The sequence below is a fragment of the Myotis daubentonii genome, chromosome 21 (genome assembly GCF_963259705.1).
Source record: "Myotis daubentonii chromosome 21, mMyoDau2.1, whole genome shotgun sequence".
Classification (NCBI taxonomy): Eukaryota; Metazoa; Chordata; class Mammalia; order Chiroptera; family Vespertilionidae; genus Myotis; species Myotis daubentonii.
In genome coordinates, this window is record NC_081860.1 from 9,414,997 (window position 1) to 9,440,652 (window position 25,656).

Here is a 25,656-nt window from a genome sequence, read left to right on the forward strand (position 1 = left end):
CTGCTGTGCAGGGAGAGACCTGTGAAGACTCCAGACTGTACCCTCATGCACCCCTTGGCCAGCTTGCCGTGTGACCTTGGGCAAGTCACCGAACCTGTGCCTGGGGGGCCCCCGCAACCCTGAGTGTCCATGGGGTGGCATCCCAGAGCGGCCCACCTCGGACCCACCCCCGCCCCTGCCCTCCCTGTGACTGTGGGTTCACAAAGACCCCTGACCTAACCCCCTCCCACCCACCCCCCATCCCCACAGTCCTGGCCTTTCCTAAGGTAGCCCTGGACCCGGAGGCTGCTCAGGGCTAGCGTCCCTGCTGCAGCGCTGGGACTGCTGCACAGTCAGGGGCTGGGGCTCCGGTGGTGGCTCAGGCTCCGGGGACCCCTAAGGTACGCAGCCCAGGGCCCCTCGAGCCTCAGTCTTCCAGCTGAGGTGCGAGGTGTGCACCAGGCGGTTCCCCAACAGCAGTGGTTCCCGGACAGTGGCACAGCAGGAGGGCCGGAAACCCAAGAGCAGCCTGTGCTATTCACGTTCATTACCAGCTGAGCTGGGCCGGAACCACCAGCGCCCTGACTCCATCCATTATCAGGCTTAAGCACTTTGATCAATAGCCATGTTTATGCCTCTGGGCCTTATCAAAGTAGCAGCCGATCACGGAAGAGGTCTGGAAAAATTCAGGAGAGGATTTTTGCTATCACCGGTTATTCTACCTACTTTGTAGGGTGTTTTCCACCTTTGTTCTGGGCAGGTTTTATTATATTTTATTTTTAAAAAATATATCTTTATCGATTTCAGAGAGGGAGAGACAGAGAGAAACATCAATGATGAGAGAAAATCGTCGATCCACTGCCTCCTGCACCCCGCCTACGAGGGATCGAGCCCGCAACCCAGGCATGTGCCCTTGACCAGAATCAACACATGACTCTTGAGTCCGCAGGCTGACACCCTGAGCCAAACCGGCAAGGGCTCTGGGCAGGTTTTAGAAGGTAATTTTTCCAGGCAGAATCTGGACTCTTAAATAAAGAGGAATTGCCCTAGTGGATAGAATGTCGACCTGTGGACCAAAGGGTCCCGGGTTCGATTCCAGTCAAGGGCACGCACCTTGGTTGCAGGCTCCTCCCCAGCCCTGTACCCTGGTCTGGGCTCCTGCAGGAGGCAACCAATCGACACATCGATATTTCTCTGTCTTTCCCTCTCTCTCTCCCACTCTCTCTAAAAACCAACGGAAAAATATCCTTGGGTGAGGACTTAAAAAAAATAAATAAATAAAAATAAAGGGGAATTCAGGAAGAAAACGCTTTGAACCACCAGAGTGCATGGCAGTAGACCGTGCGCCCTCTGCCCTCCCCTCCCATCCCCGTCTGGCCTTGATCATTTCCACTGACCTTGCCTCCCCTGGGGCTCCAGGCTGCAGCCTCTGGGCCCTCCCCTCACAGGGCCCTGGCTCCCCTTGGAAATCCTTGAGCCTGAGCTCATGTGGGCAGTGAGGGTGCTTTTCCCCGCCCCCACCTCACTGTCCTTCCCAAGCTGGTCAGTTACCCTCTCTCTGTGCCCAGAGAACTGCTGGATAGCAGCATTGACTGATTTGGAAATCCAGGGGTTAGCGATCAAAGACTGTGCCCCTGGCCCCCAATTTTCTACTCCTCCCCATTGAAACGGGCAACTTGGGGCCCGGGACGTAGAGACCTAAGGCTAAGGAGGACACAGGAGCAGACAGGAAAGGTAGACGTCAGTTGCCAGCTTCCGGAGCCACAGAGAGCCATCCCTCCCACGCACACTTTTTCACACTCAGGAACCCAGCCTGGGACACTGCAGAAGTCACAGGCCCCCATCGCAGCTTCAACCCCTTGACATCAATTCCACTCCACCCCACCCCACCCCCCTTCCCTGGCCTGGCCGTAACCTGCACCCTGAGGTCCCTGAATATTTCTCTACCATGTGAAACCAGCCCCAGGGTCTCAGCAACAATGGACACAAAAGAGTTCACAGTGGCCTGGCCGGCGTGGTTCAGTGGTGAGCGTCCACCTATGAACCAGGAGGTCACTATTTGATTCCCGGTCAGGGCACATGCCCGGATTTCGGGCTTGATCCCCAGTAGGGGGCGTGCAGGAGGCAGCCAATCAATGATTCTCTCTCATTGTTGATGTTTCTCTCTTCCTCTCCTTTCCTCTCTGAAATCAGTAAATAAATAAATATTAAAAGAGTGTTCACTGATTAACTCATATGCCACCCACCAGCTCACCAAGACTCTCAGGCCCCCGTGCAGAATCCCACCACTTGGCGGTGTCTCAGGAGTTCATTGGCGCCAGTCCTGCTGGAGGGGGGGAACCCCCTTTATGCCAGCCATGTGGGCACCTCGAAGCTCTGTGGCACACAGAACATACCCCCACTCCGCCAGTCCATTCCCCTTGGTTATGGGGACCCCCAAACTGAACGGCTTGACCCCCACATGGCTCAGAGTCACAGTTGAATGTGGGCTTGCAGTTCTTATTCCTAGGACTCAGTCTGAGGTCAGTGGGGCTGGGAAAGGAGCCAAACAAAGGAACAGATGCCAGCCTGTGCCAGCCCCCCACCCCACTGCCCAGTCCATTCCCAGGGGACTCCTCAGCCCTGGAAGCCCTCCTCGCCAGTTTACCAGAGACATGAAAATGCATGGTACCACACAGCTTTGTGCATCTAAAATCAAAGCCTTGTCGGATTCTACACCTCTTCCACCTAAGCTGGTCCTTGTTTCCCACCTCCCCTCCCCCCGCCCCCCGTATATTTTTATTGATTTCAGAGAGGAAGAGAGAGGGGAAGAGAGACAGAAACATCAATAATGAGAATCATTGATTGGCTGCCTCCTGCACGCCCCCTGCTGGGGATCGAGCCCACAACCCAGGCATATGCCCTTGACCAGAATCAAACCTGGGACCCTTCAGTCTGTAGGCCGATGCTCTCTTCACTGAGGTGTGCACCAGGCGGTTCCCCAACTGTCATGAGGATCAATTACCCTACCAACGTCTGGAATTAGGCTTCATCCTGTTCATTCAAAACTTTGTAAGATGTGTTGTTTTTATGTTATTGATTGATTGATTTTAAATCCTCACCGGAGGATATTTCTCCATTGATTTTTAGAGAGAGTGGAAGAGAGAGGGAAAGATAGAGAGAAACACCAATGTGAGAGAAACACATTGATTGGTTGCCTCCTGAATGAGCCCCAACCAGGGCCTGGGCTGGGGAGGAGCCTGCAACCGAGGTACGTGCCCTTCATTAGAATTGAACCCGGGACCCTTTGGTTCGCAGGCCGACACTCCATCTACTGAGCCAAGCTGGCTAGGGCAGATGTGTTGTTTTTAAATTACACATTTATAATTTTATATTTATATATATACATTATATATAAATTTAAATTTTATAATCTACACATGAGTATGTGCTGGAAATAGTAAAAAAAAATCTAAGGAGAAATATATAAAGTGAGCAGAAGCAAAGGAAAGTTTCCCTTCCACCCCCACTCCCTTCCTTCTATGGAGGTAACTATTGTTTGGGCCATATGCTTCCAGAACTATGTCTATGTTAAACATATCACACACACACACACACACACACACACACACACACACACACACACACACACACACAACTATTGCAATATCGCAAACAGGCCTGCAGTCAACATCCTTGATTACACCTTTTTCTATAGGGTAGACTCCTAAAAGTTGAATTGCTTTGTCTAAAGGTGTGTACTCCCACCCCAACCCCACCCCACCCTCCCCCACCCCTGCTCCAGGAGGGATGAGAGGAAATGAAAGCATAGCGAGCCTGGCTGAGGGACTGAGACGAACTCCCTGGGCACCCCCTCTGCCCCTGGATGAGAGGCATCTAACCAGCCCCAGATGCAAAGCCTCTGTTGATCATTTCCATATTCATGGGCCTCCTTATCTTTTCTTTATTTAGCTTTTAGAAAAGGGATAAGTCTGCAGACTTATTAGTCTTTCAACATTTAAAAAAATATATTTGTACTGCGTTGGGACAGGAAGAGGGAGAGACACATCAATAAGAATCATTGATCAGCTGCCTCCTGCACGCCCCCTGCTGGGGATTTCGCCCGGAACATGGGCATGTGCCCTTGACCCGAATGGAACCCTGGACCCTTCAGTTTGCAGGCTGATGCTCTATCCACTGAGCCAAACTGGCTAGGACTCAACATTTAAAAAAAAAATTTTTTTATTGATTTCAGAGAGGAAGGGAGAGAGAGAGAGAGAAACATCAATGATGAGAGAGAATCATGGATTGGTTGCCTCCCGCACACCCCCTACTGGGGATGGAGTTCACAACCTGGGCACATGCCCTGACTGGAAATAGTACCCAGGACCTTTCATTCCACAGGCCGATGCTCTATCCACTGAGCCAAACCAGCTAGGGCTGGCCCTCCTTATCTTTATTTCTCCTGGTGCTCACAAGCCTTTAGTGAAGTGGGCTTGTCTATCCCAGTCTTTCGCTGATGCGGAAGGGACTGGGTGATCCCCCTGAGGCCAGAACTGTAAGGAGAGAGCAGCGCCCCCTAGAGGCCAGAACGGCGGCGGAGTCAGCAAGCCCCTGTGACCTCGACCCTGCATTTCTCTCCTCTATTTGGCTCCAGACCTGGGTACTTGTGGTTCACCTGGAGCCTGGGATTGACAACCCAGTGAGGACTCCCTTCCTCAAAACGACCTTATTAACTCCTGTAACCTCAGGCTGCTCCCCTCCCCACCAAGCGCTGAGGTCACCCCGCTGGGTGGGGCAGGGCCAGGACCCCGAGCCCCTGCAGCTCTCGGCCCTTCCCTCGGACCGGACCGCTCAACCTGTGGCTTTCAGCCAATTGACACCGGAAAAGAGCATCTGGCGTCTGGGGGGGCCAGGGGCACTGCCGGCCACCCCTCCTTGAGCAGGGGGAGCAGGGGAGCAACACGGGGTCTCCTGGTCTGGAGGACGAGAGCAGGGTGTCAGGACGGCTCGGAGGTGGCAGCGATGACACCGCCCCGCCTGACTGTGGGGGTCTCTGCTGCCCACTTCACGGGTGTGAGCTCGCCTGTTCCCCATAACGGTCCCTGAAGCGGGTACTGTGATCCTCCACTCCTCCACCCCTGCCCCAATTTTGCAGATGAAAACACGGAGGTGTTCTTGGAACCAGGGCGGATGCAGGGCTTTAATAAAACCCAATCCCTTAGAGAGACTCTTTTAGAAATAGAAGGGTGCTTCGCCCGGCCGGCATGGCTTGGTGGTTGAGTGTCCACCTATGAACCAGGAGGTCGCGGTTTCGATTCCCGGTCAGGGCACATACCCTACATGCCGGCTTGATCCCCAGTGTGGGGTGTGCAGGAGGCAGCCGATCAATGATTCTCTCTCATCATTGGTGTTTCTAGTTCTCTCTCTCCCTCTCCGTTCCTCTCTGAAATCAATAAAAAATAAAAGAAAAATATAAATTAAATAGAAAACAAACAAGAAATATTAAAAAAAAATAGAAGGGTGCTTCTTTAATACAAGGAAGCATTTTATTTCCAGCTAAGAGCTGTAATCCAGAAGCACTACAACCCAGGGGCTGGGATTGAGCAGGGCCACTTCTAAGGAGTTCCCCACGACCAAGGAGCACTTGACAGACATAACTAAGGGAATCAGAGGTAAGACGTAGGGCAGCCCTGTCCTGGCTGTTCTAGCATTGCCTAGATCAGTGGTTCCCAACCTTTCTGTGGCCACACCCCACCTAAGCATCTCTAACATCCTGATGCCGCCTTCCCCCCATATCATTCTTATTATTCAAAAAACGAACTCCTATTCACGTGGAGGAAGCCTCAAAGGCCATGAACTTGGTCTAAACAAGCTTCCAAAGAACATGGCATCCATGAGAGAGAAAAATAAAAGAAGGAAAGGAGAGTGGAGCACTGAGGAAGAAATCACTAAGAAACTGTTACAAAAAATAATAATGTGAAGTGAGATGAAAAAATAGCAAATAAAGTTTCAAAACATAATAGAGACCTGAAATACATCAATATGTCACAATATATATTTATAGGCTGTCTATGAGGCCCCTAGAACCATAAGAAATGCAAAAAAAATTCACTCTTAATAACTCATTCTCGAATTGCCCCCCTTAAACATCAAGTTGCCCCCCTGAGGGGCATGTGCCCCACGTTGGGAACCGCTGGTCTAGAGGTTCTGAATGGAACTGGAGATAAAATGTATCAGGTAACATAGCATTGTGTCCAAGATGCTTTAAATCAGCGTTTCTCAACCTGTGGGTCGCGACCCCTTTGGGGCTCGAACGACCCTTTCACAGGGGTCGCATAAGACCATCGGAAAACACATATATCATTACATATTGTTTTTGTGATTAAACACTATGCTTTAATTATGTTCAATTTGTAACAATGAAAATACATCCTGCCTATCAGATATTTACATTATGATTCCTAACAGTAGCTAAATGACAGTTATGAAGTAGCAACGAAAATAATTTTATGGTTGGGGGTCACCACAACATGAGGAACTGTATGAAAGGGTCGCAGCATTAGGAAGGTTGAGAACCACTGCTTTACATCAACTCCCTAGTTTTTAAGATGAAATATTTCTTTAATGTGTTCAGATTCAAAGTTAAAATAAAAAAAAGTATTGCTGTGGACTACCCATGACCAGTTAGGAAATCCAATGACAAGAGTGGCCCTGAGTGCCAGGCGCTGGGTGGGCCCTTATATGGAAGGCAAGTCTCCCCAGGCCTTGCCCGGGGTCCTCGTGGCAGCCATAACCCACATTCTGCTGGCTCTTCCCCCCTCTTCCACGACAAGCCTTCAGCCTCCTGCAGAGCTTCACCCCATCACTTGTGGGAGTGTCTGAAGGTGGGTGTGAGGCGAGGAAGTGAGGTCACCCTCTGTGGACCTGTGGCTCGGCCCCTGGCCCTGACTCCTGGGGCCGTGAAAGCTGGGGCCCTGGTGTCCTCAGGACGCAGGAGCTCCTCTGGGCTCCAGGCCCCAGTGGGAAAAGATGCACTTACAGGGTGGCCAACCGTGTCTCTGTCTGCCCAAGACTCTCCCGGTTTTACCCTAAAAGTCTTCAATTCCAGGCAAACCAGGCTGATTGGTCACCCTATGCATCCTTCATCACACACACACACACACACACACACACACACACATGCACACGTGCACACGCACATGCACACGCACACACGCACACACGCACATGCACACACACATGCACACGCACACACATGCACACACATGATATCCTTCCTACATTGTCTCCAGGCCCTGAAGCCAAATTTTGGGGCTTATTTCAGCCCTTTGTGTTCAGCATGTCTCTATCGAAATAAACCTATGTTTTTATATTTTTATGTTTTACAGCAAGCATGTCAAACTCGCGCCCATGGACTGCATGCAGTCCACAACGAACATTTTTGCAGCCCAGCCAATATGACGGTATGTAAAAAACGTTTTAATAAAATTTCCTTAACGTAATCTTTACAATATCCTGTTATACACAATCCTATACAGTGGGGCCTTGACTTACGAGTTTAATTCATTCCGAGACCGAGCTCGTTAACTCAAATTACTCTATCAACTCAATGCAAAAAATTGGCCCAGAGACAGCTGGTATCTCAAAAAGCTTGTTAGTCGGGACACTCGTAAGTCAAGGCCCCACTGTATAATAAAAGGCTAATATGCAAATAGACCGAACGGCAGAACAACCAAACAGCCGAACAACCGGTCGCTATGATGTGCGCTGACCACCAGGGGGCATGTGCGGAACATGGTGGCCGTTGGTCATGGCGGGATGGTGGAGCAGGTGAGCAGGGGTGCCCGACCAAGGCCAGGCACCAGTCACTGTCACTGGGGAGAGCCTCTGGTGGTAACTGAAAATTCTTTGGTCCTGCGTGCCGCAGTCTGTCCAGCACTTGCACCTGCTCTCTCCACTGAGGGGGCGCGGAGGATGGGCGAGACCCGCCCCTGTGCCTACCACAGCCTTGCGGCCCACAGTTCCTTCCAAGGTGCACAAATTCGTGCACTGGGCCCCTAGTTATTAATAACAAACTGCACCATTCCCTAATGACTGATTAATATAATCGTGTTGCATTCATTTCCCTTACAGGTGCACCATTTCTCTCCACTAATACTAGCAGTGAATATTTCAGCAGCCGATTTCCACGTCATTAGTCTTGCACTGACTTGTTTGGTGTGCGCCACAGGAAATATTTTGCTTTCGGAGAACAAGAAAAATAGGTTTATGTGCGTTACGCTTATGAATTTGTGCAGTTATTCAATGTCTGGTAAGTTAATGTTCAAGAAAAATATTAATTTTTATTAAAGTGTTCTATTATTGTGCTCGCTTCGGCAGCACATAAACTAAAATTGGAACGATACAGAGAAGATTAGCATGGCCCCTGAGCAAGGATGACACGCAAATTCGTGAAGCGTTCCATATTTTTAAACAAAAAATAATAATAATAATAAAATGTTCTATTATTTTATGTTAACGACGACTCATTTATTTCAGCCCCTTTGCATTCAGCATGTCTCTATCAAAATAAACCTACGTTTCTATGAAAATTGAAGCTTTTATTTTTTTGTGGCCATATACACTTATAAGCCTTGTTTATTTGGCCTGTGTGAGCCTTTGAGTTTGACATGCTTGCCCTACACATCCTTCATCACACACACACACACACACACACACACACACACACACACATGCACACACACATATATTCTACATTGTCTCCAGGCCCCGAAGCCAAGCTGTTTGTCTTACAGGGTTAATGTCTGGGCAAGGAGTCCTTCCAGCTTCTGTACATAGACTTTCTCTTGGGGGCTCCGACTCACGCCCACCTCTGGGCAGAGCTGAGAGAGAACAGAGCCCTGGGGCGTCCCCATGCTCCTCCCCCACACAGCACACTCCTCTCTTCCGACTCCTTCCAAAGTTTAGCCGAAACCCGGAGCTCCCGCTACACAGAAGCATCCCCTTCTGACTCCTCCTAAAGCCCTGTGAGGTTGGCATTATCGTCCCCACTTTCCTGGAGAGGAAGTGGAGGCTCAGAGAGGTTAAGCAACTTGCCCGACATCACACAGAACGCAGAACCAGGTTGCAAACTGTGCCCTCTCTCCCACCAACGCCCAGCTCCTCTCTACCGTGCAAATGAGTTACATGCAGAGTCAGGGAGGCCTGGGTTTGTGTCCTTACTCTATGCCAGCGGTTCTCAACCTGTGGGTCGCGACCCCTTTGACGGTCGAATGCCCCTTTCACAGGGGTCGCCTAAGACCATCCTGCATATCAGATATTGACATGACGATTCATCTCAGTAGCAACATGACAGTGATGAAGTAGCCACGACAATAATGTTATGGTTGGGTCACAACATGAGGAACTGTATTTAAAGGGCCAGGAGGTTGAGAACCACTGCTCTATGACCTTGGGCCAGGCGCCTTTGTGTGAGACTTAGTCTACTCCTCTGTCAAATAGGAGTATTGTTGTGAAGGCTCAAAAGGAAATGGTTAGAAAGAGCTTTTATCGGAAATAAATGAAAATCAGCTTTCACACGAAAAGACGCTTTGGCCATAAGGAGTGTCATACGGGAAACCGAGGAGCCAAACTCCACTGGGGCCTGCGAAGCAGCAAGCGAAACATGATACACACCAGCCCCACTGAGGGCTGCTTCATTCCCAGGACCGATGTGGTGCCAAATGCGAGTGGCACCCTGGTTACCGAAAGCAGGCGGGGCGTTTTAACTGCCGGCCGCAGCGGTCATGAATCACTCCTCTTAAAGCGCTTAAGCCAAAGCCCTGTCACCCCACCCCCGCCCCCCTCTCCTCATTCATCACGACATTTCTGCCCCACATTCTGGGTCCTAGGCCGCCCCTGGGGAAATTCTCCTTCTCGTTTTCTTCTCTGGGGAGTGCGTCCTGTGTAAGTGTCCCCAAGCCTGCTTGCAGGGGGAGAAGACGTTGGGGGGGTGGGGTGGTGAATTCTGACCTAAGTGGCTGTGCGGCTGGAAAAGTCAGGGTAGCAGGCTGGGCCAGGTCATACCCAGGGCCCCCGAGTCATCCCTTCATGTCAGACTCTATTGAGTGTGTAGTATGTGCAGGCGCTGGGCCGGGCCGTGAAGAGATGATGATGACAGAAATAGCCCCAGGAGCCCAGAATGTGGGGCGGGAGACGAGTGTATAATTACAGGCTGATGAGTGCGGTGACGTACAAGGAGCACCGAGCATGTCGGGAGGAAATGACTTCATCTTGGACAGAAGAGAGTGAGTGCCAGGCAGTTCGGTCCTGACCTAAAACCTGCGTCCACCGCTGCTTGTCATGTCCAGCACTCGTTCATCCTTCTTATAACCACACCAGCCCTTCCTCTGGGGAAACACAGACACCCCTCCCATCAGCTCAGAAGATCTGGGCGGAACTGTGCCCCTTCCGTTTTAGCCTGCGCCCCTTCCCTGGCCACAGACATTGACTGAGAGATGGGCACGTGAATCGGCCCAGAGTTAATGAGTGATTTTTTTAAAAAGATATTTTTATAGATTTTTATTGATTTCAGAGAGGAAGGGAGAGGAAGACAGAGATCGAAACATCCATGATGAGAGAGAATCATGGATCGGCTGCCTCCTGCACGTCCCCTGCTGGAGATGGAGCCCTCAACCCGGGCATGTGCCCTGACTGGGAATCTAACCGTGACCTCCTGGTTCATAGGTCGACGCTCAACCACTGAGCCACGCCGGCGGAGTTAGTTAATGAGTGTTGATGGCACTGGCTGAGCCCGGAGCAAGCCACACCTGAAGCAAGACTATGTTTGAACACTTCAGCTTTAATAACAAATAACTTCCTTTTGCTTAAGCCTCTTTGGTTCTAGTTTTCGGTTTCTTGCAACCAAAGCTGTCCTGGCTGAACTAGGAGAATGAGTCAGAAGCAATGAGATAAGAAATATAGGACAGAATGTTCAGGCAGATGTAAGAGAAAGTGCAGAAAACAAAGGCTCTCGAGTGACAGGGAGAAGGGTGGATGTGCAGGAATTGAGCCCCTTCTAAGATGCTGGCCACTGTGCTAAAAGCTCCTTATAATAATTATCTTTTTAAAAATAAAAAGATTTTTTATTTGTTTTTAGAGAGAGAGGAAGGGAGATGGAGAGAGAGAGAGAGAGAGAGAGAGAGAGAGAGAGAGAGAGAGAGAACATTGCTGTAAGCATGAAACATCAATTGCCTGCCTCCTGCACACCTCCCACCGGGGATGGAGCCCGAAACCCGGGCATGTGCCCTGACCGGGAATCAAACCAGCGACCTCCCGGTGCCCGGGACGATGCCCAACCAATGGCGCCACACCAGCCAGGGCTATCTAATAACTTCCTTTTGAGCCTTCCCAACAATACTCCGAGATAGGTGGGTTAGCGCTCCTATCTGACAGGTGAGGTAACTAAATCTCACACAAAGGTGACCGGCCCAAGGTCAGGGAGTAAGGACATAACCCAGGCCTCTCTGATTCTGAAATCCGTGCTGTTAATCTTCATCTTGTGAGACCTGTTGGGGCCTACGTCCATCCCCTTCCACCCGCTGCTCTGACCAGCTGGTTCCTAAAGGGTCAGGCAGGGAGGCACCTTAGAGACTAGAGGCTGCAGGAAGGGAAACGCCAGTATGGCTCTGGCAGCATCCCTGGGGGCTGTTGGCAGCAGTTTCATGGGTGGGCTGGAAGGCAGCACCTCCAGCAGCTCAGCGATGAGGCGTGTGGGCTCCTGGAGTGTGCACGCAGCGTCCTGATCGCTGGGTGACACAGGTGCACCTCGGGGGTGTTGTGTGTTCAAGTCCAGACCACCGCAAGCAGTGAGGGTGCCCAGCGGGAAGATGAACCCGCACCATTGTTGCCTCGAGTGTAACCACAGAGCTGATGAATGAACCCACCCCGGCACCACCCAACAGCTGAACTCCTTGTTACATGGCAAATACTCTGTTGTTTAAGCTCTTTTTGTTTTTTTTTAAATATATTTCTTTTTCTTTCAGAGAGGAAGGGAGAGGGAGAGAGAGGAACATCAATGAGGAGAGAGAATCAGGGATCGGCTGCCTCCTGCACGCCCCGCACTGGGGATCGAGCCCACAACCTGGGCATGTGCCCTGACAGGGAATCGAACCGTGACCTCCTGGTCCATAGGTCGATGCTCAACCACTGAGCCACGCCGGCCGGGCTGAGCTCTGTTTAGTTAGATCTTCTGTTATCTGCAGCCAAGAGCATTCTACCTTACATTTGAGGCCACCTGCCCTTTATAGCTCTAGTATTTTGTGACTCAACGTCTCTTTTCAAAGAAGAAAACTGACTCTGGGCCAGAGAGGAATTGTCCACAGTCGCACCATAGGTGTGTGGCAGAGCGGGGCCCTCCACTCTGCTGCCTTCTCTCCCTCTACACAAGGAAGGAGATCAGTGCTAAATGGCTCTCATTTCTGATAAATGATGCATTGCTGCCCTGGCCAGTTTTGCTCAGTGGATAGAGCATCGGCCTGTGGACCAAGAGGTCTTGGGTTCGATTCCGGTCAAGGGCACGTACCTCAGTTGCAGGCTCCACCCTGGCCCAGGCCCTGGTCGGGGCGCGTGTAAAAGGCAACCAATCGATGTGTTTCTCTTACATCGATGTTTCTCTCCGTTTTTCTCTCTCTCTTCCACTCTCTCTAAAAATCAATAGAAAAATATCCTCAGGTGAGGACTAAAAAAGAAAGAAATTATTTCATTGTCCCACTTACCTACACTTTTCTGGGTTGAAGGGGAGTCCGGGATTGGACGAAGGTGACCCTAGACCAGTGATGGCGAACCTTTAGAGCTCGGCGTGTCAGCATTTTGAAAAACCCTAACTTAACTCTGGTGCCCTGTCACATATAGAAATTTTTTGATCTTTGCAACCATAGTAAAACAAAGATTTATATTTTTGATATTTACTTTATATATTTAAATGCCATTTAACAAAGAAAAATCAACCAAAAAAAGTGAGTTCGCGTGTCACCTCTGACACGCGTGTCATAGGTTCACCATCACTGAACTACACTAACCCTTCCATCTTTACAGGGAAATCCACTCTGCTCACCAAGGTGAAAACAGATTGCTCCCTGGGTCCAAATAACCCGAGATTTCCTCAAAATCAAACCCAAGTTCTACAGCCTCCACGCTGGTTTCTATTTCTCCTTTTTTATGGGCTGGGTGGATTGCCCACTTCTACAGCCTGGTGCACACAAGTCTCCACTTCAACAAATGGCTGTGAAGACCTGTGGGAGCTTGTGGGGTACAGCAGTGAACGAAACAGACGTGACTGCCACTCCACAGAGCTGGCTAGCGACACAGGGTGGGGAGGGCATCAATCAGGGCAGTTCTTTGGGTGTTTGCTAAAAGGGAGGGAGGGTGAGCATATAGGGTCCCCTCTGACACCCTGCCCCACACACTCAGCTCTTTTCAGGGCCACTCAAGTCCTAGCTAAGGAAAGGGCAAACAGAGGAAATCCCAAAACTGACAGAAGACACTGAAATGTTACAGTTAACGCTCACCCCAATTGAAAACAAAACAAAACTGAACACAGCATTAATCATTGGTAACCACACAGGCAGTAACTCCCGAAATGAATCACCAGTCAGAGTACTTTTAGTTATCTACACTAATAAAAGAGAAACATGCAAATTGGTGTCACTCTGCTACTCTTCCCATTGGCTAATCAGGGCAATATGCAAATTAACTGCCAGCCAAGATGGCGGCTGGCAGCCAGGCAGCTTGAAGTGAACATGAGGCTTGCTTGCTTCAGTGACAGAGGGAGCCAAGGTTCCTCGCCTGCTGCTGCTGGCCTCTGAGCTTGCAGTTTGAAACATTGTTACAAATATAGAAGCTAAACAAAACCCCAGAAACCTGCTTTAAGCCAGCCGGGATCTCAGAGCTGGAGTTGAAACAGTTTTTCGATTATAGAACCCAAACAAACCAGATACCTGCTTTCAGCAACGGAGGCCTAAGAGCTGGAGCCAAGCCTCAGAGCTAAGCTGGCCCAGAATAAAAAAAAAAGAAAAAAGGAGCGGTTGGGAGCTTCAGTCACCCGCCAGCCTGAAAACAGCCCTCAGCCCCTTACCCAGACTGGCCAGGCACCCCAGTGGGGACCCCCACCCTGAAGGGGGTGTGACCAGCTGCAAACAGCCATCATCCACTTATCCAGGCTGGCCAGGCACCCCAGTGGGGACCCCCACCCTGATCCAGGACACCCTTCAGGGCAAACCAGCCGGCCCCCACCCATGCACCAGGCCTCTATCCTATACAGTAAAAGGGTAATATGCCTCACAGCACTGGGATCAGCAGAGCTGCGAGGCCTCCCAGCACGGGGATCAGCGTGACAGGGGACAGCGCCCAAACCCCCTGATAGCCCTGCGGCTCTGTGTGTGACAGGGTGGGGCGCCCCAACCCCCTGATCGGCCCTGCTCTGTGTGTGACGGGGTAGAGCTATAACCCCCCCATCGGCCCTGCCCTGAGTGTGACAGTGGCGGCGCCCCAACCCTCTGATCCGCCCTGCTCTGTTGTGACAGAGGGCGGTGCCCCAACTCCCCTATCAGCCCTACTCTGTGAGTGACAGGGGGGAGCTCCTCAACCCCCTGATGGGCTCTGCTCTGTGCGTGACAGGGGGGAGCTCCCCAACCCCCTGATCGACACTGCTCTGTGCATGACAGGGTACGGAGCCCCAACCCCCCTGATGGGCCCTGCTCTGTGCATGACAGGGTATGGAGCCCAAACCCCCCTGATGGGCCCTGCTCTGTGCGTGACAGGGGGTGGCGCCACAACCTCTCCATTGACCCTGCCTTGAGTGTGACAGGGGGTGGTGCCCCAACCCCCCAACCGGCCCTACTCTGAGTGTGACTGAGGGTAGCATCGCAACCTCCCGATCCGCCCTGCTCTGTGCATGACAGGGGGCGGCGCCCCAACTCCCCAATCGGCCCTGCTCTGAGCCCGACCAGGGGCTGCACCTAGGGATTGGGCCTGCCCTCTGCCACCCGGGAGCAGGCCTAAGCCAGCAGGTCGTTATCTCCTGAGGGGTCCCAGACTGCGAGAGGGCACGGGCCGGGCGGAGGGACCCCCGCCCCCTCCCCACCGAGTGCACAAATTTTTGTGCACCAGGCCTCTAGTATTTAAATAAAGTTCATAAAGATGACCCAGCCTACTGTATTACAAGATCCTAAAGTACCTTTGGAATCATTAAGGAGCATACTGTGTTTATTGAGCTTTACTGTTAAGTGTATTTCTTGTACTTTGAATACTCCTGTTCTAATGTGCGGCCTGCCTCTAAGACACACCTCGATAGAAGGGCTCCATAATCAAAACAAGTTTGGGGAATGTTGCAAGTTTGGGGAATGATTTGGGGAGCCACAGTGTGTTTTTGAAAATTCAGTTTTAGGACCAATCCTGCACGAAAGAATTCTGCAGAACTTCGTCTGAGCCAGCATTTCCCAAATTTATTTGACCATGAACTATTTTTTTATTTAATACTCATGAGTGGGTGGGGGAGCTGAGCTCTGAAACCTAGAGCTAAAGCTGGGAGACGGGAAAGACGCAGACCACCGGGGCACTGCTCATCCCTCCGCTCTCATCCGCTGCTGCACCCGGGGTCTAATCAGGCCTGTGCCTGCCTGCTTCCCGAGCAGGCCAGAGACCCATGGGAACAGCCTTCCGACAGCAGCTCCCCACTCCAGGCGGCCAGACGGGAGTTCCAAGCCAGTGTTGTCTCCGGGGACATTGACACAGCGGCCAAGTTTACTGGTGCTGGGGCTGCCACAGTGGGTGTGGCTGGTTCAGGGGCCAGAATTGGAACCGTGTTTGGCAGTTTGATCATTGGCTATGCCAGGAACCAGTCCCTCAAGCAGCAGCTCTTCTCCTATGCCATTCTGGGCTTTGCCCTGGGTCTCTTCTGTTTGATGGTTGCCTTCCTCATCCTCTTTGCCATGTGAGGCCCCGTGGGGTCACCTACCCGTCCCTGCTGCATCGATTCCAGGCCCGGTGCTGGAATGTGCCCATTAAACACCAGATTTCTCTAAAGAGTACACAACTTGCTTCAGGGAACACATGTGGGATCACTACAGTGTAGGGAATACACTGCTTAATAATTAATCTGAAAATGCAATTAATTACCACTCTCCCAAGTATGTGCTGATGAACTGGTGTTTACTCTATGCTTTAGGAATAGAAAAACCTCCCCCAATGAGTTTCTTACTGAAAATCACTCAACAATATGCTGACTTACTGTATTTTTTAAGAAGAAAAATTTTAATGAACAGAAATTGGATCTTGATATGTTAATAAAAAGGATTCAAATTAATTGTAAAATAATGCGATTTTGCTAAATTGCTAAGTTTATCCTAAGCATGCATTTTTATATTTCTAGAGTGTATTTAATATATTCCCTTAAAGAAACAATATTGAACCAAAAAAGGCCAATATTTACCTCTGCCCTATTACCAGAAATGTCTAATTATAAAGACCTGTAACTGAGATGTGGTATCAACATGTAGTTTGTGAGTCACAAGCATGAGTCTATAGTATGTCTGTGGTTGTGATGTTACTTACAATTTGACCCCTCCTCTGGATATAATATAATAGGTTATTCTCTTTTTTTCTATATTTTTTTATTGATTTCAGAGAGGAAGGAAGAGGGAGAGAGAGATAGAAACATCAATGATGAGAAAGAATCATTGATCGGCTGCCTCCTGCACGTCCCCTACTGGGGATGGAGCCCGCATCCCAGGCACGTGCCTTTGGCCGGAATCAAACATGGGACCCTTCAGTCCACAGGCCAACGCTCTATCCACTGAGCCAAACTGGCTAGGGCAATATAATATAGTCTTAAAGCCTATGTTGGAGGTTTTACGGAATCAAATTCCAGTGACTGAAAATGTTTCAACATTCAGTTACCAATAAAAAAAAACACATACAAACTCGGTCAACATTTCTTTAACACCTACTACACGCATGCCACTGGATTAAGCACTGTCATGGCAAATGTACTTTTGTGGGACCCAAATCAAGACGATGGTCTGACAGCAGGACAGAAAATCTAAGACTCTTGGAAACTCAGGGAACATCGGGCACGGTGGATAACAGGCTTAGAGTAAGATGCTGCACTGGAGAGGCTTATAAGACACCAGGGGCATTTCAGACAGCCACACCGCCACAAAAAGGCCACGAAGACAGAAAGGCCTCTCGCTAAAAAGGCTACTGTCATGGCCTAAAAGCTTAATATCAGTGAATGCAAGACAAACCGAGATTAGACTCGGGCCAAAAAAAACTTGAAAGCTGTTAAAAGTTTCCGGATTCACCCTCACCGGTTTGGCTCACTGGATAGAGCATCGGCCCGCAGACTGAAGGGTCCCGGATAATGAGAACAAGGTGAGTTCTCACGTGATATACGGGGAGGGGTGGGGAAAATCACCTCCACCTGTTACAGAAAAAAAAAAATATCATGACTACTGATGCAAACTTAAGACAGAAAGCGGACCCAGCTACAGCCCTCAAGCTCGGGAGGTCTCGCAGCAGTCCTCAGTTGAAAAGAAAAGCAGGTTAAGTTTGCAAAGAAAAGCAGGTTAAGTTTGCCCAGAAAAGCAGGTTAAATTTGCCCAGAAAAGCAGGTTAAATTTGCCCAGAAAAGCAGGTTAAGTTTGCCCAGAAAAGCAGGTTAAGTTTGCCCAGAAAAGCAGGTTAAGTTTGCAAAGAAAAGCAGGTTAAGTTTGCACAGAAAAGCAGGTTAAATTTGCCCAGAAAAGCAGGTTAAGTTTGCCCAGAAAAGCAGGTTAAGTTCACGCCGACCTGGCTCCGGGGATCCCCGTCCCGCTCCGGGGGAGGGAACGGCCTCCAGCGCCTTCGACAATTCACAGAGGACCCTGGGCTCCGGATGGCTGGTGCCTCCCCGAAACCGCCGCCACGGCCCGGACGCGTCCTCACCCCACAACACCCTTCATCAGGGCCCGGGGCCCGGTCGCTGCCCGGCGGGACGGGCTGCGGGCGTCCGTCTGTCACCTGGAGCCCGGCCTGGGCACCGCGGCCCGGGGGCGGCCCCGCCCGGCCCGCCCGGCGGGGGCAGCAGCGCCGCGGGGTCCTGCGCGTCCTCGGCCTCCCGGGCGCCCGGGTACACGGTCTGGGTCCCGGAGCTGCACATGCTCGCAGCGCAGCCCATGCTGGCGGCGGCCGCTCTCCGGTCAGCAAACCGCCCGCCCGGCGCCTCGCGGCCACCGCCAGCGCCGTGTCATCGCCGCGCGGGCGGGCGGGCGGGCGGACGGCCGGAGCGCGGGTCTCACGTCAGGAAGCGCGGCCGCCGCTTTTATCACGAGGCGGCGCGGAGGGGGCGCTGGGGCGGGGGCGCCGCGGACGCCCCGCCGAACATGCCCTCCCCAGGCGCCCGGCCGCCCTCACATCGCCCACTCGCCCGCCGCGCTTCCGGGAAACGCCGGGGAGGAGATTCGCGCTCTCCCCGCCGGGAGCCCGCGGCGCCCGACACCTCGCGGCTCCGACCCCCGAAAGAAGCGCCCCGGCGGCCTCGCCGCTCCCGCCCTGAGGCCCGGGCTGAGGGGAGCCCGTCGGGCGGCCGCCCGCGGAGAGGCAGGGAGCGCGGATCCAGGCGGCCCGGCCCGCGCCGTCGAGAACCGCAGACACCGCGCGCCCCCGGGACCTGCGGGCTCCGGCTCGGGCTCCGCGGGTTTGGAGGCGGCGCCACGCCCCGCGCCGAGCGGCAGCCTCCGGGGCCGGCGTCTGGGCGCAGCACCTGGGGCGCCGCCGCCGCCTCCCGCGCGCCGCACTGCGCATGCGCGGCCCGAGGGGCAGGGGCGGCTGCGGGCGCTGCGGGGAGCAAGGCAGGGACTCGCCCCAGGACATCAGCGGCGCGGGGGGCGGTGACCTCGAGCCCCCGAAACCCCGATGGCCACCGGGAGACTCCATCTTGTTCCTTTGAGTTTTACGAAGCTGCCCCCCTCCCATGCTCCCCTCGCCCGGACCCAAGAGAAGCCTGAGCCCGGTCTGTCCTGGAAGGTGGGGTGGGAGGAACTCCCAGGGCTCCCCCATTCTTGGCGCCTCCTCCACCCATAAGCCTTCCCTCACGCGGAACTCGGATGTTGGGGGTCTGGCACACAGACCAGCAGGGGATCAGCTGCCAGCTCTGCCCCTTCGCAGCTGCATGACCTCAATCGGGCCACGACCTCTGAGCCAGAGAGGCCCTGCAAGGACCCCCGTTTGCGGGGGTAAGGGGGGGCGAAGAGAGGGCCACGAGGGTGCCCCAGGACCCCTCAAGCCAAGTCCTGGAGCACCGCGCCAGGCTGCACCTGCCACCGGGGGCTGCGCTGCTAAGAAGCTGAGTTAGCGCCAGGCCACTCCCCCACCCACTCCCTCTTCCTCGCGTTTTTATTGTTTATTATTATTATTATTATTATTATTATTATTATTGCTTAAAGTATTACAAAGTATTACATATGTCTCCTCCCCCCCTCCTTGACAGTCCCCTGGCCTCCCCTACCCCCTGTGTCTTGTGTCCTTTGGTTATGCTTATATGCATGCATACAAGTCCTTCGGTTGATCTCTTACCACCCCCACCCCCCACCCCCGCCCCCCAACCCTCCCCGGCCTTCCTGCTGTAGTTTGACAGTCTGTTCGAGGCAGCTCTGTTTCTGTATCTATTTTTGTTCATAAGTTTATAATGGTCTCTATTATCCATGAATGAGTGAGATCATGTGGTATTTTTCCTTCATTGACTGGCTTATTTCACTTAGCATAATGCTCTCCAGTTCCATCCATGACGTTGCAAATGGTAAGGGTTCCTTCTTTTTTACAGCAGCATAGTATTCCATTGTGTAGATGTACCACAGTTTTCTAATCCATTCATCTGCTGATGGGCACTTAGGCTGTTTCCAGATCTTAGCTATGGTGAATTGTGCCGCTATGAACATAGGGGTGCATATATCTTCCTTGCGTTTTAACCGAAGGACTGACTGGTCGCTCCAGGCGCTGGAGGCCCCAAGGCAGTGGTTCTCAACCTTCCTTATGCCGCGACCCTTTAATACAGCTCCTCATGTCGTGGTGACCCCCAATTTCATTGTTACAAATTGAACATAATGAAAGCATAGTGATTCATCACAAAAACAATATGTAATTCATATATGTGTTTTCTGGTGGTCTTAGGGGACCCCTGTGAAAGGGTCGTTGGACCCCCAAAGGGATCGCGACCCACAGGTTGAGAACCGCTGCTCCAAGGGCTTCCTGCTTGTGGGAGCAGAGCCAGGCCTCTGCTGTGCAGGGAGAGACCTGTGAAGACTCCAGACTGTACCCTCATGCACCCCTTGGCCAACTTGTCCTGTGACCTTGGGCGAGTCACTGCCCTAGACCACTTCCCACACTGCAGCCTGCTCCTCTGCATGTGTGCCCTTGGGCCCAGCAGAATACCGAAGTCTGGGTGGGGGCAGGGCGCTTCCCTAGCACATAATTAGCATGCGCGGTCTGGGGCTATGCCAGCGCCTGTGGGCACCCAGCTCCTGTGCGCCCAGCTACAGCTGAGCCAGGAGATCAGAAGGGAGGAGTTCAAAAGGCTCCCCGTCCTTCTGGAATGTGAGAGGCCGCCAGTGCCCACATGAAGGCAGCAGAGCTCAGTGAGTCTGGGCTTCCTGGCCTACCTTTTTAAAAATAATATTTTCATTGATTTCAGAGAAGACGGGAGAGGAAGAGAGAGAGGAAATCAATGATGAGAGAGAATCATCGATTGTCTGCCTCATGCACACCCCACACTGGGGACCGAGCCCACAACACGGGCATGTGCCCTGACCGGGAATCCAACCGTGACCTCCTGGTTCATAAGTGGATGCTCAGCCACTGAGCCGCACTGGCTGGGCTGGGCTGGCCTACCTTTGGGAGGAGAACAGTCTCGTGTAAATTCAGTGTTGTCCCAGGCCCCGGTGGAAACTGCAGAGGTTCTCCTGCTTGCTGGCCATCCAAGGAACAGAGCCTGGGAATTCCTGCTGGAAAGAGTCCAATCCCAAAAGTCAGCAGGAAAGTCTAGTCAGGAGAGAAAGAAGAAGAAGGGTTCAGTTCCTCCACGGAGAGTGGGCCGGCCACAGAGCTCATCGGAGACACAGACAGAGCCAGTCACGTCATTACAGCAAGCCTTTCTCTTCCTCTGTTTTTATTTTTAACTCACCAGGACTCCTTAGGCCTGCTGACGCCGGGCTCTCTCTCCTCTCCCGGGGCTTGCTCTCGGGTCCTGGAAGGCCAGGTCAGACCCGCGGGGCTCAGGGTGACAGCCCAAGAGCCCACCCTCCCCTCTTCCCTAAACAAGGCCGACAGCCCAGGCCTACTCTGTGTATCAGCCAGGGGTTCCGGGTGTCAGTCAGAGAATCATCTCTGGCTACCTTAAGCCAAAAAGGAACTTGGGCCCTAGCTGGTTTGGCTCAGTGGATAGAGCGTCCACCTGTGGACTCAAGGGTCCCGGTCAAGGGCACATGCCTGGGTTGGGGGCTCAATCCCCAGCAGGGGGCATGCAGGAGGCAGCTGATCAATGATTCTCTCTCATCATTGAGGTTTCTATTTCTCTCTTTCTCTCTCTCTCCTCTCCTCTCTGGAATCAATAAAATATATATTAGAAAAAAACCAAACAAAAACCCCTATTCCATGCCATTTCCCCTGGGTGCCTTGGCCCTGGTATTCCTATACAGGCCTCCAAACCACCCAACAGTGGGCCAGAGGGAAACTGTGGCTTCCGGGTTCACTCAATCTGTGTCCGTACAGCAAGCATGTCAGACTCGCAGCCCGCGGGCCGCATGCAGCCCACAACGAATATTTTTGTGGCCCTGCCAATGTAACAGTATGGAAGAAATGTTTTTTTATTTTTAAAACATATTTTTATTGATTTCAGAGAGGAAAGGAAAGGAAGAGACAGATAGAAACATCCATGATGACAGAGAATCATTGATCGGTTGCCTCCTACACCCCCCCCCACACTGGGGATCGAGCCAGCACCCCAGGCATGTGCCCTTGCCCGGAATCAAACCTGGGACCCTTCAGTCTGCAGGCCAACTGAGCCAAACCAGCGAAGGCTGTAAGAAACGTTTTAATAAAAATTTTGTAACTTAATTTTTACAATATCCTGTTAAACATAATCCTATCTAATAAAAGAGAAAAATGGTAATTGGCATACGACGATACCCTTTTCATTGGCTAATCAGGGCTATATGCAAATTAACTGCCAACTATGATTGGCAGTTAACTGCCAACTAAGATTGGCAGTTAACTGACAACAAGATGGCGGTTAATTTGCATATGCAGGCACAATGCAGGGAGGTGAAAGGGAAAGCAGGAAGAAGCCCCCTGCCACTGACAGTGATCGGAAACCCAGGGGGGAGCTAAGAGCTGGGGGGCAGGGCAAAGGCGGCCCTGGGGCTGCCTTTGCCCTGCCCCCCAGCCATGATCGGAGAATCAGGCGCCTTTTCCGCCCTGGCCAGTGATAGCAGGAAGTAGGGGTGGAGCCGGCGATGGGAGCTGGGCACGGTCGAAGCTGGCAGTCCCAGGAGCTAGGGGTCCCTTGCCTGGGCCTAAAGTGTAGCCCACGATCGCGGGGCCGCTGCAGCTGCGGGTCCCCGCTGCCCGGGCCGGACGCCTAGGCCAGAGGCCTCAGGCCTGGTCAAGGGGCCGATCCGGTGATTGGTGATCGGAGGGTGATGAGGGTCAACTCCTCTGGCCCAGGCATCAGGCCTGGGCGGGGGGCAGAGCTGGGGATTGGGGGGATATGATGGTCCCCTTGCCCAGGCCTGAAGCCTGGGTCAGAGGCGTCAGGCTTGGGCGGGGGGTGGAGCAAGCGATCAGAGGGAGATGGGGGTCCCCTGCCCAGGCATGATTCCTGGGCCAGAGGCCTCAGGCCTGGGTGGGGGCCAGAGCCAGTGATCGGGGGGAGATGGGGGTCCCCTGTCCAAGCCTGACACGTCTGGCGGAGGCGTCAGGCCTGGGCAAGGGGCCGATCAGGCGATTGGAGGGTGATGGGGGTCAACGCCTGAGGGCTCCCAGTATGTGAGAGGGGGCAGGCTGGGCTGAGGGACACTCCCCCCCCCCCCCCCACACACACCCAGTGCACGAATTTCGTGCACCAGGCCCCTAGTTATTAATAACGAACTACAATGTTCACTAATGACTGATTACTATAATCGTGTCGCATTCATTTCCCTTACGCGCCTTACGCACAGGCACACCATCTCTCTCCACTAATACTAGCAGCGAATATTTTAGCAGCCGATGGCCACATCATTAGTCTTGGACTGACTTGTTTGGTGGGCGCAACAGGAAATATTTTGCTTTCGGAGACCAAGAAAAAAGAGTTTACTTGCATTACGCTTATTAATTTGTCCAGTTATTCAGTGTCTGGTAAGTTAATGTTCAAGAAAAAATATTAATTTTTATTAAAATGTTCTATGATTTTATATTAACGGTGACTCATTTATTTCAGCCCTTTGTATTCAGCATGCCTCTATTGAAATAAAGCTACGTTTCTATGAAAATTGAAGCCTTTGTTTTTTTTCGGCCCACATACACTCAAACCTTGTTTATTTGGCCTGTGTTAGCCTTTGAGTTTGACATGCCTGCTGTACATAAACTTGCCTTGTACCCTCAGCCCCACCCTTAGTCTAACTCACAAACCCAGACAGTTCCTGGGTTGCACAGGTGTGGCTGAGGCCAGTATTTCCAGGAACAGCGATGCTTTGTTAGAAACAAGGCCACGTGGGGCCTGATGCAACACCCCCGGGAGTAGGTTTCCTTCCCAAGGTCGCCCCTGGAGTGGAACCTGTAGCAGCCAGTCCCCCAGGATTGCTGCCAGCAACACCGGCTGGTGCTAGCTTTCTCCTGAGGGCTTAGGCTTAAGCAACTTTTTAAAAAATATATTTTATTAATTTTTTACAGGGAGGAAGGGAGAGAGATAGTTAGAAACATCGATGAGAGAGAAACATTGATCAGCTGCCTCCCGCACACCTCCCACTGGGGATGTGTCCACAACCAAGGTACATGCCCCTGACCGGAATCGAACCCGGGACCCTTCAGTCCGCAGGCCGACGCTCTATCCACTGAGCCAAACCGGTTTCAGCGCAACTTTTTAAAACATATATTTTTTTATTTCAGAGAGGAAGGAAGAAGGAAAGAGAGAGAAAAACATCAATGATGAGAGAGAATCATTGACTGTCTACCTCCAGCACGCCCCACACTGGGGATCAAGCCTGCAACCCGGGCAGGTGCCCTTGACCAGAACTAAACCGAGGACCTTTAGTCCATAAGCTGGTGCTCTATTCACCGAGCCAAACCAGCCAGAGCTGCAACTTTTCTTAAGATTTAATCCTTTTCTTTTTGGCCTCTATGTTCCTTAGCCTGTCTGTGTCTGGCTGGATTCTGTGCAGTCCGTAGGTAAGAGGGTGAGAAATGGCTAAACAGCAGGGAAGGGGAGGATCAGAGTAGGACAGCGGGTTGGGCTGTCACCGTTCCTTTAAGAAGCAGGGGCTTTCAAAGTGCATCGCTTCGCAACTTAATAAATGTCTAACCCCTGAGCGGTACACTGGAAACTAACATAACATCGAATGACAATTGTAATTGAAAAATAAAATAGCCCTGGCTGGTGTGGCTCAGTGGATAGAGCATCGGCCTGTGGACTGAAGGGTCCCGGGTTCGATTCCGGTCAAGGGCACATGCCAGGGTTTCAGGTTCGGTCCCCAGTAGGGGGCGTGCAGGAGGCAGCCGATCAAAGATTCTCTCTCATCATGGATGTTTCTGTCTCTCCCTCTCCCTCTCATTTCCTTTCTGTATCAATAAAGATATATTAAAAATAATAATAATAATACTAAAATAAAACCGGGAGAGTCTCAGGCAAACAAGGGCTTCACCCCAGAAGGGCGTGGACCCTCCCCCAAGGACGCTCTTTGGCAGTCGCACAATATGTAGGCCTTTCACTCAGCTTGACCTTTCCTTTCTGCTGGGGATTGTGGGGGGAGGGGTGTGAGCTCTGTGTCCGGGACCCACCCCCCACCCCACCCCGGTATACCTGGCAGCCACTCCACCTCAAGCCTTGTCACCTCCTGGACTCTACCTGGGAACAGGGCCTGGGACCTTCCCCTCTTCCTGCCTCATTACTCTCCACCCCTTTCCCTCTGGAGTAGAGGTCTCCCCTTCCTCCTTGCTGCTCTCCAAGACCCACCCTGTTCTCCTTCTCGCTCTAGACTGAAGGGGCTCCCATCATGGGGCACGTGACTCCTGCAGTGGGATGCAGATCCCTGTCAGAACTTCCTTTTCAGGTCCTACCTTCCATCAAGGCGGTGACCCCCTCTGACCTCTTGGGGCTCTGCCCTCTGCAGCCTTGGAGCCAAGTGGGGCCAGGGAGCCAGCTGGGGTAGGTCATCCACAGTCCTGAGGCACCGGGTCCGCTCCCACAGGGAACCGCAGAGGCAGCGGCCAGTGCATCCACCCCACCTGGTGGAGGAAGAGAGATTGCAGCCCGACACTGTGTGTACTTTGTGCAATAGCTTCCCTGCTGGGAAGAATCACTGCTTTTTGTCGGCCTGCAGACTGAAGGGTCCCAGGTTCTATTTGGGTCAGGGCCCAGGCCCAGGTTTCAGGCTCCATCCCCAGTAGGGGGCGTGCAGGAGGCAGCTGATCAATGATTCTCTCTCATCA

At 52.3% G+C, this 25,656-nt stretch overlaps 1 protein-coding gene and 1 non-coding gene across 2 annotated transcripts in view; one reads left to right on the forward strand and one right to left on the reverse strand.

Annotated features, from left to right (window-relative positions):
* The window catches only part of PDE8A (phosphodiesterase 8A), a 412,152-nt gene extending 386,700 nt beyond the window's left edge, over positions 1-25,452 (reverse strand). The window contains exons 1-2 of the mRNA XM_059678008.1: positions 25,285-25,452; positions 20,863-20,975 (exon numbers count right to left, since the gene is read on the reverse strand). Of these exons, the coding sequence (XP_059533991.1) occupies positions 20,863-20,975; positions 25,285-25,381 (210 nt within the window). The 5' untranslated portion in view covers positions 25,382-25,452. The remainder of the gene's footprint in view (positions 1-20,862; positions 20,976-25,284) is intronic.
* Positions 8,325-8,431, forward strand: LOC132223218 (U6 spliceosomal RNA). The gene has a single exon (XR_009450450.1). It is a non-coding gene; the product is annotated as a U6 spliceosomal RNA (small nuclear RNA).
* Positions 25,453-25,656: the final 204 nt, after the last annotated feature.